Source organism: Nannobrachium achirus (assembly GCF_963921795.1).
Source record: "Nannobrachium achirus genome assembly, chromosome: 21".
In the NCBI taxonomy this organism is placed as follows: Eukaryota; Metazoa; Chordata; class Actinopteri; order Myctophiformes; family Myctophidae; genus Nannobrachium; species Nannobrachium achirus.
The window spans coordinates 13,857,785-13,873,077 of record NC_137828.1 but is presented as its reverse complement, the minus strand read 5'-3'; the positions used below and the strand labels follow the sequence as shown (position 1 = coordinate 13,873,077).

The 15,293-nt window shown below is 42.6% G+C and overlaps 1 protein-coding gene across 1 annotated transcript in view; it reads right to left on the bottom strand.

The window, feature by feature from the left end:
- The window catches only part of LOC308306603 (retinal-specific phospholipid-transporting ATPase ABCA4-like), a gene marked incomplete at both ends in the record, with an annotated part of 121,522 nt that overhangs the window by 15,910 nt on the left and 90,319 nt on the right, over positions 1-15,293 (bottom strand). The window contains 10 exons of the mRNA XM_080751642.1: positions 926-1,103; positions 2,375-2,544; positions 3,147-3,221; positions 5,306-5,411; positions 6,031-6,063; positions 7,086-7,180; positions 8,537-8,726; positions 9,108-9,206; positions 10,239-10,363; positions 11,150-11,325. Of these exons, the coding sequence (XP_080607768.1) occupies positions 926-1,103; positions 2,375-2,544; positions 3,147-3,221; positions 5,306-5,411; positions 6,031-6,063; positions 7,086-7,180; positions 8,537-8,726; positions 9,108-9,206; positions 10,239-10,363; positions 11,150-11,325 (1,247 nt within the window). The remainder of the gene's footprint in view (positions 1-925; positions 1,104-2,374; positions 2,545-3,146; positions 3,222-5,305; positions 5,412-6,030; positions 6,064-7,085; positions 7,181-8,536; positions 8,727-9,107; positions 9,207-10,238; positions 10,364-11,149; positions 11,326-15,293) is intronic.

Below are 15,293 nucleotides of genomic sequence, written 5' to 3'. Positions count from 1 at the left end.
CTGACTAACAGCAAGAACAAGTTTTTATCTGACTTTTATGTTAAAAAGCACTGACTAACAGCAAGAACAAGTTTTTATCTGACTTTTATGGAACGGAGCAGGTGTTGTGAGGACAGGTGTTGAGAGTGGAAGAGGTGAAAAAAAAACATATACCGTGTCAATTTCACAGGTCCATTTGGTTCCATTTGTACACTCTCAGACTTATGGTGGTCCTTGCAAATAAAAAGTACCACCAGTACAAGTGGACTCATAATGTGCCATAGTGTCATAGTAAAACATATTCTGAAGAAAACCTGAAGACTTTATGTCCAGTAAGTTGCTATTGTGATAAAACGAGAAACACTTTCAAACAAATTCCTTCTTTACCATTTGAATTTTCCCCATTCAAGTCAATGGGGAAAATGAATTCACTAATAAATTAATGTCTCGCGCTGCTGGTGTGAAATGCCGGAATAGGCTTTCAATACACAGTAGCAGGGGTTGGCTGGGCTTGACGTGCCGGGACAGCTTGTACACGACCCAAAACCTGTCTGGTCTCACGTGGTATGGGACTGTAATCCATTGCCTGGAGGACATTAGGTTTAGGGAAGGGGACTAACAAACCCACCCCAAAACAACCCTGAACCCAGAAATGGGGGAAGGTTGGGCTTGGGGCCAGCAACCTCAAACCGTAAAACTCATATGCTACAAAAAACGTTGAAAAAAAAAGACGTTGAAAACAATAAATTAATGGCCATATATTGAGATCTCTGTGTCAGTCCTTGTCCCTTTTATGCCCATATATGGAGATCCCTGATCCCTGGTCTGCACACTAAATAAGATCACTGTAATGGTGTGCAAAACAATGTAATGGACAATACCAAGTCTTTGCCAGGGACACATTTGTCCGTGCGCGGACATATTGATGAACCCTGTGCGTATGTACCGTGTCCCAGATGTAGTTGGCCAGCCAGTAGACGATGGGGCTGACCCCGCTGACAAACTGCAGGAGCTTGGCCTGGGTGACCCTCTCTTGGATGAGGTAGAGCACGAAGCTGGCGGGGACAAAGGACATGGCGAAGATGACGCAGATGGCCAGCGCCGCGTCCACTGAGGTGCTCAGCCTGCGGGAGGGAGGGAGGGAACTCAGATGCTTCTTCTCCTCAAATTAAGACATTCACAAGTAGTGATTTTTAGTATTCGAATTATTCGACCTCAAAGTATTCGAATAGTTGAATATTCAACAGGACTGGCAAAACTGTCAAAGTAAGCAAGAGGTGAATATTGTGAAAATAGCCGATCTACATGCTCACAACGCCTCGCAAAATTTCACAATATTTATCTGTGGAATCACATTAAATGTAATACCTACAATTCCAAGTGCTTGTCAGGGTGGGGGTCCCCAATTCAAATATGTTTATTTTGGGGGTCACAGCCTAAAAAGGTTTGAGAACCCCTGGTATAGAGCATTAACAAATTCATCCACCAGGGGCATTGACAACTCATTCTTATGACTTCCTATCTAGCCAAGCTTTATAAACTATATATTTTTTAAAGAGAAAACAATAAAAAAAAAAAAAAATAAGCGAATATTCGACTTCGGTGAACAACGTCGAATAGTGACTTTGATATTCGAATATTCGAATATTTGGTGAATGTCCTATTCATTGGTCAATCAAACAGTAGTCTTGCGTAGCCAGACAACTATTCCACAATCCACGAAGGCTATATAGTCTGGAACGACAGCTCCCGAACAGTGAGTATTGGAAGTAGTCACTGTTGCACGGAACTGTAGTACCATTGGAAACGTAACAGAAACACACAAGCACAGAGTCATTGGGGTGGCATATTCCAGCACATTTATGCCATATTTTAATATATTTTAATTACCTTTATTATAACAGTATGATCTAACTATTTTTTTAATCAAAATTGTTAAATTTATTTATTGATTTATTATATGATGCTGACATAATTGAGTAAATCAGAATTGCAGAAATTGATTCACCTCCATATAAGGGGAAACACAAGGGCATTTATAGCCATTTTGATTAAAACTGAAAATAACTTTGTGTAAGTTTAAAATGATACAATATATATATATATATATATATATATATATATATATATATATATATATATATATATACTGTATATATATATGTTTTTTTTAGTGTCCAAATAAATTCCAAATATTATCAAATGATCTTGCAGCACCCGGCGGCTGTTTAGGAAGCCTGCCTGGGGAACCCGGCAGCGAATCAGCTGGGTTGGGCCGAAAATACAGAATTTCCCTCGCGGGAAGAAATAGGTATCTATTGTTAAGTATTCTGTTCCTCATTGGTCACTCACAGAGTGATGAGCTACCATACTCTGTCCCTCATTGGTCACTCACACGGTGATGTCAGAGAGCTGCTCCTTGGTGAGGTTGAGGGGGTGGTTGATGACGGTGATGCCGTACGCGTCCAGCTTGGCGTCTTTGGGCAGCTGGGCGCGCAGGATGGCATTGTTGGCCACGTTCATGAAGGACACCATGGCATGCCAGCCCTTGTTGTTGTACCACACCTGCATCACAACACACACACACACACACACACACACACACACACACACACACACACACACACACACACACACACACACACACACACACACACACACACACACACACACACACACACACAGTAATAATGTAGATGTAGCAGCAGAACACGCAGCTATGGCATGATGGCACTCTCTCTGACTACAATTAAATATAATGAATCAGAATCAGAATCAGCTCTTAATATCAAGAGAAAGGGGAAGAGAAATTACAGTGACTATAAAACAGAAATGCATTTGAAATCGGTATCATGGAAAATACAGTTTGCACAACGGGAACCTCCGGTATAATCGTTTTGTTTCTTTCGGTTTAATAGTCGTAGCGCAACTAGCGAGACTAAACTAATTGATTCGCATTATGTGGGAACAAAAACAATGCAACACCAACCGGGAACACACCATCAAAACACAATTGTTGTTGTTTTTTTTCTCCTTTTTTTCTAAACCGGATCACACGGCTCAGTTTTAGAATGAATATCAGGCTTTGTTTCCTCCGCGGTGGAAAGCGTAGTGACGTGAGGTTATATATAACGCACTGCAGGGCAATCAAGATATATTTAACTTGCCTTGACATTGTTCTCCGTCTCCATGTACCGGAGGAACATCCCCAGGTCCTTTAGAGTTTGTTCGCAGAACTTGCCCTGTGAACAACAAGCAGCATTTTGACGCGAGCAGGGACATGCTGGGCCCCTGATTCAGCCTGGGAAAAAGAGTTGGAGAGGCCCTCATTTTTATTTATTTTAGTTATATTTCGTCGTTGTCGGGTGGAAACATTGTATGTCCAAAACCGTTTGTTTTGTATTTATCATTTTAAAAATGATTTAAACTAGGGAAAACAGCCGATCTACAAGCACACAACGCCTCGCACCGCGAGGCGTTGTGTGCTTGTAGATCTTCTGTTTTCACTACTTTGTGCAATGGCCTTGTATGATGAAGCAGGGCTTTGCTTTGCGAAAAAATGTATACATTTAAAACTTGGAGATACAAGGTTTCTGCCCGACAGTGACGATTTACTTTGTTGGCCGCCCAGCCCCCAAAATGGAACGAAGGCCGACATTTTATTTTACATTTTTTTCTTAATGGCCGTTCTGGACCGGCCGGGAATGAACCGGCCGTTCGGGAGTTGTCCCACTTTTCCCAATGGCCAGCACGTCCCTGTACGCGAGGCACAGGCAGGTCCTACACTGTGGTTACAAACAATCAGTCAACAATACCTAGACACACAGTACAACAAGTGTCAGGATTCAAATTCAAAACTAGCAAAAGTTGCAGATCTACACGCTCAAAACATGTCGCGAAAGCTCGCAGACTTTTGATACTTTTGGGTGGAGCTGTAGTATGATCAAGTAGGGCGGTAATTTACAAAAAAAAAAACACACAAAAGGTTAGAATATGGAGATACAGTAAGAGGTTTCTGCCCGACAGCAACGATATGTAAACATACTTGGAACAGTGGCGTCAGTTCAGCAAAAGGTAAGGTATGGCAATATGACTGGTGTCTTTTGACACCAGTCATGTTGCCATACCTTAGCAACACGCATGATATATTTATTTTAAGAAGTACATTCTAATTTTTTTTCCCCCAAAATGTCTATGGTTTCTTGGGCTGGATATGGCAATAATGAATTGCACCTGTGCAGCTGGCCTGCGGAACCTGGGAATATACTATCCTGTCAAGATGGGGAGAATACAAGTGTGGAGAATATAATTATAATACCTTGTTAAATTTTGCATTTGTAGTTATTTTAATGTAATTTAACAATCAGCACAGATAGACAGTTGTGGATTTATATTTTAAAGTAACTTGTATTCTCCCCCCTGGACCCAGGGTATGGCAGCTGCATACCCCTACCATACCCAATTGACGCCCCTGACTTGGAACCCTATACATACTGTATATTGGTCACCATTGTTTATGAGATCGATTTTACACACACACACACACACACACACACACACACACACACACACACGCACACACACACACACACACACACACACACACGTGCGCACACACACACGCACGCACACACACACACACACGCACACATGCACACATGCACACACACACACACACACACACACACACACACACACACACACACACACACACACACACACACACACACATCTGCAACCCGCGATGTGTTCTAATCCGGTTCTAATTCGTTGTCGAACTGTCAATCTGGCAAATGCATGATTGTAATTCGCTGTGGGAGATGTGGGCGTCTAAAAGTGACCAACCACTGGTGTGGGTTCTATTCTCGAGAGTCGACACTCAAGCGCGAGAATATAATCAGCTCGTAACAGTAAACAGACAAGTTTTTGACAGGTCTTGCTTAATATGAATAAAATAACAGCACATTACAGCTGTCGGTTCTTTTTCGCTGGACATACAACTGGACAAGCTGCGTCAGCCTGTGCGACGCACGGCAGCCTGTGTCTCACTGTGAGAGTGACATAACTTTCTCCCAAATAGGTAAGACAGACATTATTCTATAAATTAACCTGATTATTAAGCCTAAATGGTTCCGCCGCCGTGCAGAACCGTTTTAAACAGTTTTTAACTATTTTTAACCGTCGAAAAATGAGTAAAATCCGAGAAAAAAACGATATTTTTCGCTGCACAAGCGTGCACAGGAGACCTCACGGAAATGGTGATCGCCAACTTGGGATGTCTGCACATGCACACACAGTGAGAATGAGATGCTGAAGTCAGTCATACCCCAGTGACGTTGAGGAGTTGTCCCAGTTGTCCAGCTATATCCTGGATGGTCTTGGGCTTTATCTCCAACACAGGAAGCTGTCCTCCAACCGATATCCCTCCATACCTGCCCATGACATGATGTCACACTTAAGATTAATTTACTGTATACTGTTGTATGCCGGTGTCCCTCACCAAAAAATAGCAGAACTACAAGCTCACGGCGCCTTGTCAGCTTGTAGGTCGGCAATTTTGGGGGCGGGTGACACCGGCCATGTGAGGAAGCATGAATATAAAGTATAAAGACATGTACCATTGTCTAGTTTTACAGGATCTACTTGTCTCAAACTTAATGAACTTCACAGGAAAGACACACATCTGAAACTGGTGCAAAACATTGCATATTTTCAGGTTATTTAATGAACACAATGCAGGGATGCAGGGCATTCACTTTACCTACAACTGCCACAGGCACACATGTACGTGCGTATCGCAACCACTAGAGGGGCTCATTGGACCATCTACTGTTGAAATATTATTGTAAAAGTGTTGCTAAGGACACAGATTTTGTTCTTACTGTACAGTTTATGTATCATATAATTAAATATATAATATGTCATTGTCTGTATGCTATATTGTCTACCATACTTTACCCTTCATGCTTATTAAAGCGTCAAATGACAATTTGAGTTTGAATCTTAATGCAGACTGATGGTGAAGCAAATTAATATTGAAGCTGCAATTACCTTTGTTCGTTCACCCAATACTTGCTCTTCAAGCTGTAAAGAGAGGTTTACACGGTTAAAAGATTGAGAACATTTTTGTCAAAATTCTATGTTTGCCATGGACATACAAAATGAGGGATTATATGACCAGAAACACATAAAGAGCTACATTTGAGCACTCTGAGTTACGTGCCATATCGTCATAGTAAATCAGTGTCTTACATTATTCTGAAGAAAACCAGGAGACTGACATTCACTAATTGCGTCTTATGATCAAAATATGAACATTATAATGTTATGTAAATAACAAAACAAAAAAAGGTAAAATTTGCCATGGAGAAGGAACAGTCTTTCCACGGACACATTGTGTCCGTGTAAACATTGATGAACACTGACATGGTTGCCACCATCGATTATTTCCACAAGTGATTATTCTATCAATTACTTCTTCCATTAATCTAACAAATGAAATAATAACTAAATATCAGATCTATATTGTGAGCTGGTTGATCTGCTAAGGGGAGACCTTGAAATATGAATGTGTGAGAAACACTGGTGTAGTCAGGGGCGTCACAAGGGGTAGGAAAGTGGGACTGAGTTACTAGGGCCCAAGTTGGAGGGGCCCTAGTAACTTTAGCTATTGAAAAATAGCAGATATACAAGCTCACAGCGCGGCACCGAGTGCCGTGCTGCGAGCTTGTAGATCTGCTATTTTTTAAAAGTCGTGAAAATGTGTGCAAATCTTTGAATAGGCCTATGTATTTTTTAAGCGAACATTTGTAACTCAAATTTTCCTTCTGGGGGGTCCCTGGAACTAAATATTTTGAGAGATGGGGGTCTGTGGCTAAATACATATAATTTTGGAAACATAGGTTTCTTGCACACATTTTCACAATTTTTCAAAAATAGCAGATCTACAAGCTTGCAGCGCGGCACTCGGTGCCGCGCTGTGCTTGTATATCTGCAATTTTTCAATAGTTAACATTCATGGGGGGCCCACAGTGAATCCTTGTACCCAGGGCCCAGAATTTTGGTGTGACGCCCATGGGTGTAGTAGCAGTGTGTCCAGTGAGTACCTGGTTTTGATGAGGCTGGGGTAGGTCTTCACCAGGTAGTCAGAGATGTTCCTGCCAGTCAGGTCCAACAGAACGTCTCCTGTGGTCTGGATCCTCTGGATGCACAGAAGAACCAGGAAAACCGTGTTCATTCATTGTTTGCAAAAAACTGTGAAAGTACAGTACTGTACTGTACCACACCCACAAGCTCACGTATGTGACCGTACAACTGTAACTGTGAAAGTAACTGTAACTGTGAAAGTATGTGACCGTTTTGCGAGCTTGAAGATCTGCAATTCTTTTGCTGAATATTCACCTGTTTTAACATTCACATTATGCCCAGAATATACAGATCCTTCTCAAAAAATGTGAATATTGTGTGAAAAAGCATTGCAGATGCCAGCTAGCAGCCCAAATCATAACCGACTTCGGAAACTTCCCACTGGACTTCAAGCAACTCTGACTTCAGAAGGTTGACATTTCTCTATTATAAATCCTTGTTTTGAGTGGTTTCGTGTAATATTGTAATATTTGAAATATGGACTTTTGATATTCATGAGCTGTATGCCATAAAAAATTAAAGATTTTAACAAAAAAAAGGTTGGGAATAATTCACTGAATGTCCAATGTATCTAGAATATATGAAAGTTTCAAGAAATATATGAAAGTTTCAAGAAAATTTACTTTTAAACAATATTCAAATTTTTCGAGAAGGATCTGTATGTTTCCTGTGTTCCTTTTATCATTGTTACTGTGTGAGGGAGTGTGCACGTGCCTGTGTGCCTCTGTGCATGCGTGTGTGCGTGCCTGTGTGCGTGCGTTTGTGGGAGGGTTCACAAATTGCTGCATTTCTGCCCCTGCACACCCAGGTATGTGCTACCTGTGCACGTGCGTGTGTGTGTGTGTGTGTGCGTGCTATAGGGCATTCACCAAAAATTCGAATATTCGAATATTCGAATATCAAAGTCACTATTCAACGTTGTTCACCGGAGTCGAATATTCGCTTATTTTTATTGTTTTCTCTTTAAAAAATATATAGTTTGTAAAGCTTGGCTAGATAGGAAGTCATAAGAATGAGTTGTCAATGCCCCTGGTGGATGAATTAGTTAATGCTCTATCAGGGGTTCTCAAACCTTTTTAGGCTGTGACCCCCAAAATAAACATATATGAACTGAACCCCCACCCTGACAAGCACTCGGTTCCGCAGATAAATATTGTGAAAATAGCCCACGCGTTGTGAGCCCATGCTCACAACGCCTCGCAACGCGAGGCGTTGTGAGCATGTACGTAGATCGGCTATTTTCACAATGTCCGCCTCTTGCTTACTTAATATTTGCCAGTTTAGCTAGTCCTGTCGAATATTCAACTATTCGAATACTTTGAGGTTGAATAATTCGAATACTAAAAATCACTATTCGTGAATGCCCTAGTGTGTGTGAGTTTACAGTCTGCATCTCCCACCGCCCACCCACCTGTGGAGGCGGCAGCCCCCCGGCCCCCTCGGGGCAGACGGGCAGCATGGTGAGCTTCCAGCGCGTGCTGCACTGGCAGGGAGGAGAGGGGTTGAGCTGGCTCCACCGCGGACCCTCCAGCATCTCTATCAGGGCGGGGTTCACCAGGGGCATCTCCCACTCTGTGGTGATGTTGCTGCAGGGAAAGTCTCTGTGCCGACAGGTGGGGGGGAGAGACAAGAAGAGAACCATCGAAACCTGACACAATTCCTGTGTATATTGGGGTGTTCCTTTTAGGCGGGGTGTTTTGACTGTACTAAATATTCAGTCAATCAATCAAATCGTTGCAGTCGGGCATAAACTCTCTATTTTTTATCTTTTAATTATATGAGGAGGATAGAATATGTGAAAAGTGTGACTTGAATGAAGAAGATGAAGTTATCTCCTATTGGAATGAAACACCTCTGAAATGTGTCTAATTGCAGGAATGCGCCAATGTCCCGCCCATCTGTAAAATGGACGGATGCAGTTCTGAAAAGAAATGATGAAAGAAACTTGTTACTGTGTTTTTTTTCCTGCTTGATTTACTCACTCTAGTGGTTCTCCTGCCATGCAGCGCGTCCCAAAGCCGGGCTTGTCCAGCAACACCTCTCCGAAATATCTCATCCGTGGATCTGACGGACGCTCATTACTGTAAACAGAGAACACAGCAATAGTACTAATTCATGGAATAAAGCAAAAATGCAATCTCATGACTGAAAATGTAATGATATCATTCTAAACATTATGTTGCTGATGTTCTACATCAGTGGTTCTCAAATTATTTTGGGGGGTCCCCAGATGATTAATTTAATGTGCAACATTGTTTTCTCACTCAACGGTAAACAAACCAACATAAAGTATATGTATATGCATTATGTACGTTTCTAAGTGACAATTTAAGGACTTTTTACTACATCTAAAATTACAAATTAAACATTGCCAAATTGTCAAATATTAGAGGCCGAAATTTTGAAAATAGCAGATCTACACGCTCACAACTCCGCAACGCTATTTTCACAATAGAACCGTGTTATACAAAATGTAATGCCTCAACTCTTAGCCTTATGCGCACCAAGCCCCGCCCCCACTTGATCATGAGTGGACGAAGGCCCCCACCTGTCACCTACATGAAAACTGAAACTTAAGTGAAATCACTTACCTTACCTTTAAGAGTTACTGGTTTAAGTGTGTATTGTGTATTCTCATTATGGCAGTGGAATAGAGCCAGGCTGGGCCTATAGCAGGGTTCCCCAATTAGTTTTCCCCAAGGGCCGAATTATGTCTATGGTACCAAGCCGAGGGCCACAACATTGAATTATGTCTATGGTACCAAGCCGAGGGCCACAACATTGAATTATGTCTAGGGTACCAAGCCGAGGGCCACAACATTGAATTATGTCTAGGGTACCAAGCCGAGGGCCACAACATTGAATTATGTCTAGGGTACCAAGCCGAGGGCCACAACATTGCAGGGGGCGACAGCGGCGTTCCCGCTACTCCAGCGACAGTTCAGATATCGTCGTTGTCAGGTGAAAATCTTGTATGTCCAAAACCGTTCGTTTTGAATTTATAATTTTTAAAATTATTTAAAGTAGTGAAAACAGCCGATCTACAAGCACACAACGTGTGCTTGTAGATTGGGGAACCTATTGGGGAACCCTGGCCTATAGGGTCCAGATACCTGAAGAAGGTGAACTGTCGGCCATACATCCAGGGGGTGAGGGTCAGGCTGGGATACTCTCCAAAAGGAGGTACGATCTGAGTGAACGTCAGGGCCAGAAACACGAAGGTGGCTGGCAACACAATCTAGCAGAAGCAGAGACAAAAAAAATGAAGCTTAAAGTAAAACCTGACGTGTGAACTCACTGTAATGCAAGAGTTCAAGTTTCAAATCAAGTTTGCTTTGTCTTATATTGTTGCTGTCATGGAGAAACCTCTTATCTCCATATGTTTTTATTAATTTTTTCGGGGGGTAGCAGCCTGAAAGGTTTGGGAACCCCTTGTCCGGGACACCCAGGGGGTCCTCAGAGTTACTACAGGGTGCCTCCAAATCTTTCTGTGATAGAAAGTTTTTTTCTTCTTTTTTATATTAACCCTAACCCTAATATCCATATTCTGAGAACTTTAGCCAAAAATAGCAGATCTACGAGCTCACACCGCCTTGCGCTGCGAGGTGTTGTGAGCTTGTAGATCGGCTATTTTTGGGAAAGAGGTTTGGTGTAGAGGGGAAAAAGAGCAGACAGAGTGAAAGGTCAAGTTTATTAAGTATTGACGGTTCAAGTAGTTAAATATCTGAAAACACAAATTGACATAAAATACACTGATGATTGTGCTGTCAAAACGATGAAACTATATGGAATCTATGAAAAGGTTCTGGGGGGTCCCTGCTTCTTCTCTCTCTCAACTAAGGCCTTTGCCTGAAAATGTTGAAGACCCCTGTCTTACACCATTGACAAAGGGCTAGAGTGAATAATGTGTGTAAATGAGTTTCAGGGTGGGCTGGAACAACAAACAACCAAGCCCATGGTATACATCCATCCATCCAGCCAGCCGGCCACATACCTCCCTTATCTCTCTTAAAACAACAGTTACCTGGGCAAAGAAGTCTTTGTGTGATCGCGTGGCATGGTGGAACCTCTTGATCAGCAGAGCGAAGAACTGTTTGATGATCAGAAACAGCCCTCTGACCTGGTATGACCCCCGGCCCTCGCTGTCTCGCGGCGGGTCACAGGGGCCCTGTCCGTTGGGGTGGGAGACCCCGTCTGTCTCTGCAACACAGCGTGCGGTGGACAAGGTCATGGAACGGAACGGAGAGCCGCATGTTGTCAAGAGTGTCTAGACCAGGGGTTTTCAAAGTGGGTGACGGGGCACCCTGGGGACGCGATGGCAGTCCAGGGGTGCCGCGAGATCATTTGATAGTATTTGGAATTTATGTGGACACTTGAAAAAATATTTAGTATCATTTTCAACTTGAAGTGCAACGTTATTTTCAGTCAGTTCTAACCAAAATGGCTATTTTCTCAACCTTTTCCTCGCAACATAATCACTAAAATATCGCCACTGTCGGGCAGAAACCTTGTATCTCCAAGTTTCAAATGTGTACGTCTTTTGGTAAAGCAAAGCCCTGCTTCATCATACAAGACTGTCGCACAAAACTAGTGAAAACAGCAGATCTACAAGCACACAACGCCTCGCATCGCGAGGCGTTGTGTGCTTGTAGATCTGCTGTTTTCACTAGTTAAGTACATTTTATAGATGATAAATACAAAACGAACGATTTTGGACATGCAAGGTTTCCACCCGACAAGGACGATATGTTATAAATATAAGGTGCTGGGAGTGAAAATTATAATGTAGGAGTGCCTCGGATTAAAACAATATTTATGAGGTGCCCTGAGACAAAAAATCAAACCTCGGTTCGAAGTGGAGCGGTGAATCTGAGCAGCTATACCCTGTGTGTGTTGCTAAATGCCTAAACTGTAAACTGTAAACTGTGCCTGTGAGTGAGTGGTGAGTGTGCCTGGCCTGCACAAAACAGCGCCCCTCCTTTAACTAGTGTGTTGTGTGTGGCCACTCAAGGTATTGCCAGGCTACGGACACGGCCAGCCACCCAGCCACCCAGCCACCCAGCCACCCAGCCACCCAGCCACGGACATACCCACGGACATACCTGTCTATTGGGAGCGCTTTCACCGCTCCAAAAAGTTTGGGAACCCCTGGTCTAGACCAGCGGTTCTCAAACTCTTTTCGTGCCAAGGACCTCTAAATTGATGTTTATTTGGCTGCATCTGAAAAGTTGTTGTGCCAGGGACCCCCAGAAGAGAGGATTTGTGCTAAACAATTATAAAGTATTCATAATTTTCTGATATTTTCAAAAATAGCAGATGTACAAGGACGAGCTTGTAGATCTGCTGTTTTGACGTATATAAATGGATAATGTGGTTCAAATGATTGTGATGCTGTATTAACACATATTTGCTGGGGATCCCCTGGAACCCCCCCCAAGCTTGAGACCCAATAGAGAAACTAGTGAAAATAGACAATCTCTGCAAACGTTGTGGGCTTGTAGTATAGGTCGGCTATTTTTAGAGTCCATTTGGAATCCCTTCTAAAGGAACCCTGGGGGTCCCTGGACCCCACTTTGAGAACCACTGTTCTAGAGCTAACAAGCCAGCCAGCCAGCCAGGCATGAATAGGAGGTATTCTCTGTCAACGGTGGTCAGAAAGCGCTGATATAAATGATATAGAGGGTATGCGTGTGACATCATCATCATACCCGGAAGTTAAGACTCAGTAGGCCATACATCCAAACAGAAAAGTCCTATCTGATTGCATTGAATGGCGTTAAACAATGCTAAACTCACTTTGCCACTCGCGATTTGCCATTCACTTTATGCATGTGCATACTAGGGCATTCACAGAATATTCGAATATTCGAATATGAAAGTCACTATTCGACGTTGTTCACCGAAGTCGAATATTCGCTTATTTTTTTAATTATTTTTTTAAACAGCTTGGCTAGATAGGAAGTCATAATAATGAGTTGTCAATTACCCTGGTGGATGAATTGGTTAATGCTCTATATACTGATGTCATGCGTCACGTTTCGTCTCCCGGAACTAATTATCAGAACAGCGGCCAGCCGGCAAACTTCATGTCATAATGGAGGAAGAGCCGGCTAATGCAACTGTCACTACTAGACCGAGAATTGCTCGTTAGTATTGGATGAAACAATATATATACACTTCCTGTCGAATATTCCACTATTCAAATACTTTGAGGTTGAATAATTCGAATACTTAAAATCAGTATTCGTGAATGCCCAATGCATACCCTCTATACTAGCCTTTCTCTTCTAGTGTTCAGCCTCTTCTGACGGTCATAATGATAGTCAACAAAATGTATTCATAAACCTTGAGTTGTTCAATATGAACTAGTCAAAGGACCCAAGACAAAATCTTTTTGTAACATTGCTGTTGTCAGACAAGAAAAGAAAAACATTCTGAAACTGGCATAATTTTGAACAAATGATGAACAAATTGGTTGTTTACTCGTAGATGCTCATGCAGTAACATACTTGTATCGTCCCTGTTGGGTGGAAACCTCAAAAGTCCTGTTACTTTTCAGGATCCAAATTCAAAAGCATCAAAAGTTCCAGATCGATCTGCTACTTTTGATGCTTTTGTGTGACAATAGTGTGATCAAGTAGGGTGATCATTTACGAGAAAAAAAAAAAAACACAAAAAGTTAGAAGCGGTTTCTCCCTGACAGTGACGGCATGCTAAATACTCAACGGATACTTTGAGAGGTATGAAGGACCAAAGGGTCACAATGTGTCATTCAAGTAAGAATGAAAATGACTAAATTGCTGTTCTTTTTTTTTTATTAGAATTTTTATCCCACGATTTTACAACCCATTTTCACCCAGCGCCAATTGTCTATGTAATCCTGGGCTCTGCTCTCCCTCTGCCGCGCCTGGGGAGACAACGGACTGACCTCATGCTTCCTTCAATGCATGAGTAGTCCAAGTTGTTTCTTTTCACCTAGCAGGGGGGAATTCCCCGGGATGGACGTGGCGCGTGGAAGGAACACATTATTCCAACCAGTTACTTTCCCCTCCATCAGGCGCCCCGGCTGGCCAGGGGGAGGCATTATTGAGACCAGGATTACTGAATGTTTTTGTGAGGGTATCAACCCTAGGAGACACGGGGAGAACATGGAAACTCCACACAGAAAGGCCCTATCGCTGACCCCACCTAGGGTGCGGGCGCTGATGACGCGGATGGAGAAACACGCCCCCAGCACCCACAGCGTCCCCCGGCGGGAATCGAACCCATGACCTTAGCTGTGAGGCGAAGCGCTAACCACTGCGCCACCGTGCCCCCCTAAATTGCTGTTCTGTTCTGTTTTTATCTTTTTTGTGTGACAACATAAGATGTTCCACAGCTATAGGTTCTGTTCCCACAGCCCCGGACATTATTGTCACCTTTTCCAACTGCCATCCGGTTGAGACTGACCCGAGAGATCTGATTCAGCAATCTCTGGTCTGAGATGTTTCAGAGAAGAAGAGCAACACACAACATAAACACAGTCACGCACGATTAAGAGGGACAACACAGGACAACAAGGGGCAGAGCAAAATACAACACAGCAACACCACCACATTCATTGAATTTAACAGATACAATCTACTACACAAAGTGAGTTCTATTTGATTAATTTCAGCGGTTTATGTTTATGTTATGGAAGAGTGGAGAGATGTGCAGAAGAGAGTATCAGGAGAGGGGTTGACATGTGTTGGATTTGATCAGACTTTATCCTCCGGGTGCAAAGAAGATGAAGTCGGATTTATGCTTCGTCCTAAGCAGTGTTGTTTTTGACAGCAAATTTTGATTTAGTTTTAGTCATAGTCTTTTGAATAAAATGTTAGTTTTAGTCTAATTTTAGTCGACTAAATATCATAAGATTTTAGTCAACTAAATCTACAGTTGATTTAGTTGACTTGGCAGGCCTTGATGGCATCGTAATGACTGATTTTACACTTGGTTGTGTGCTGAAAATAGCAGATCTACAAGCTCACAACGCGGTGCAGCGCGACGCGTTGTGAGCTTGTAGATCGGCTATTTTCAGCACACAACACCTGAGAGCAACCAAACATAAAATCACTCTCTTCTCCACTAGTCCCTCCCTAAAGTTTTAGTCTAGTTTTTATTTTGTTGACGAAATTGTCAATATA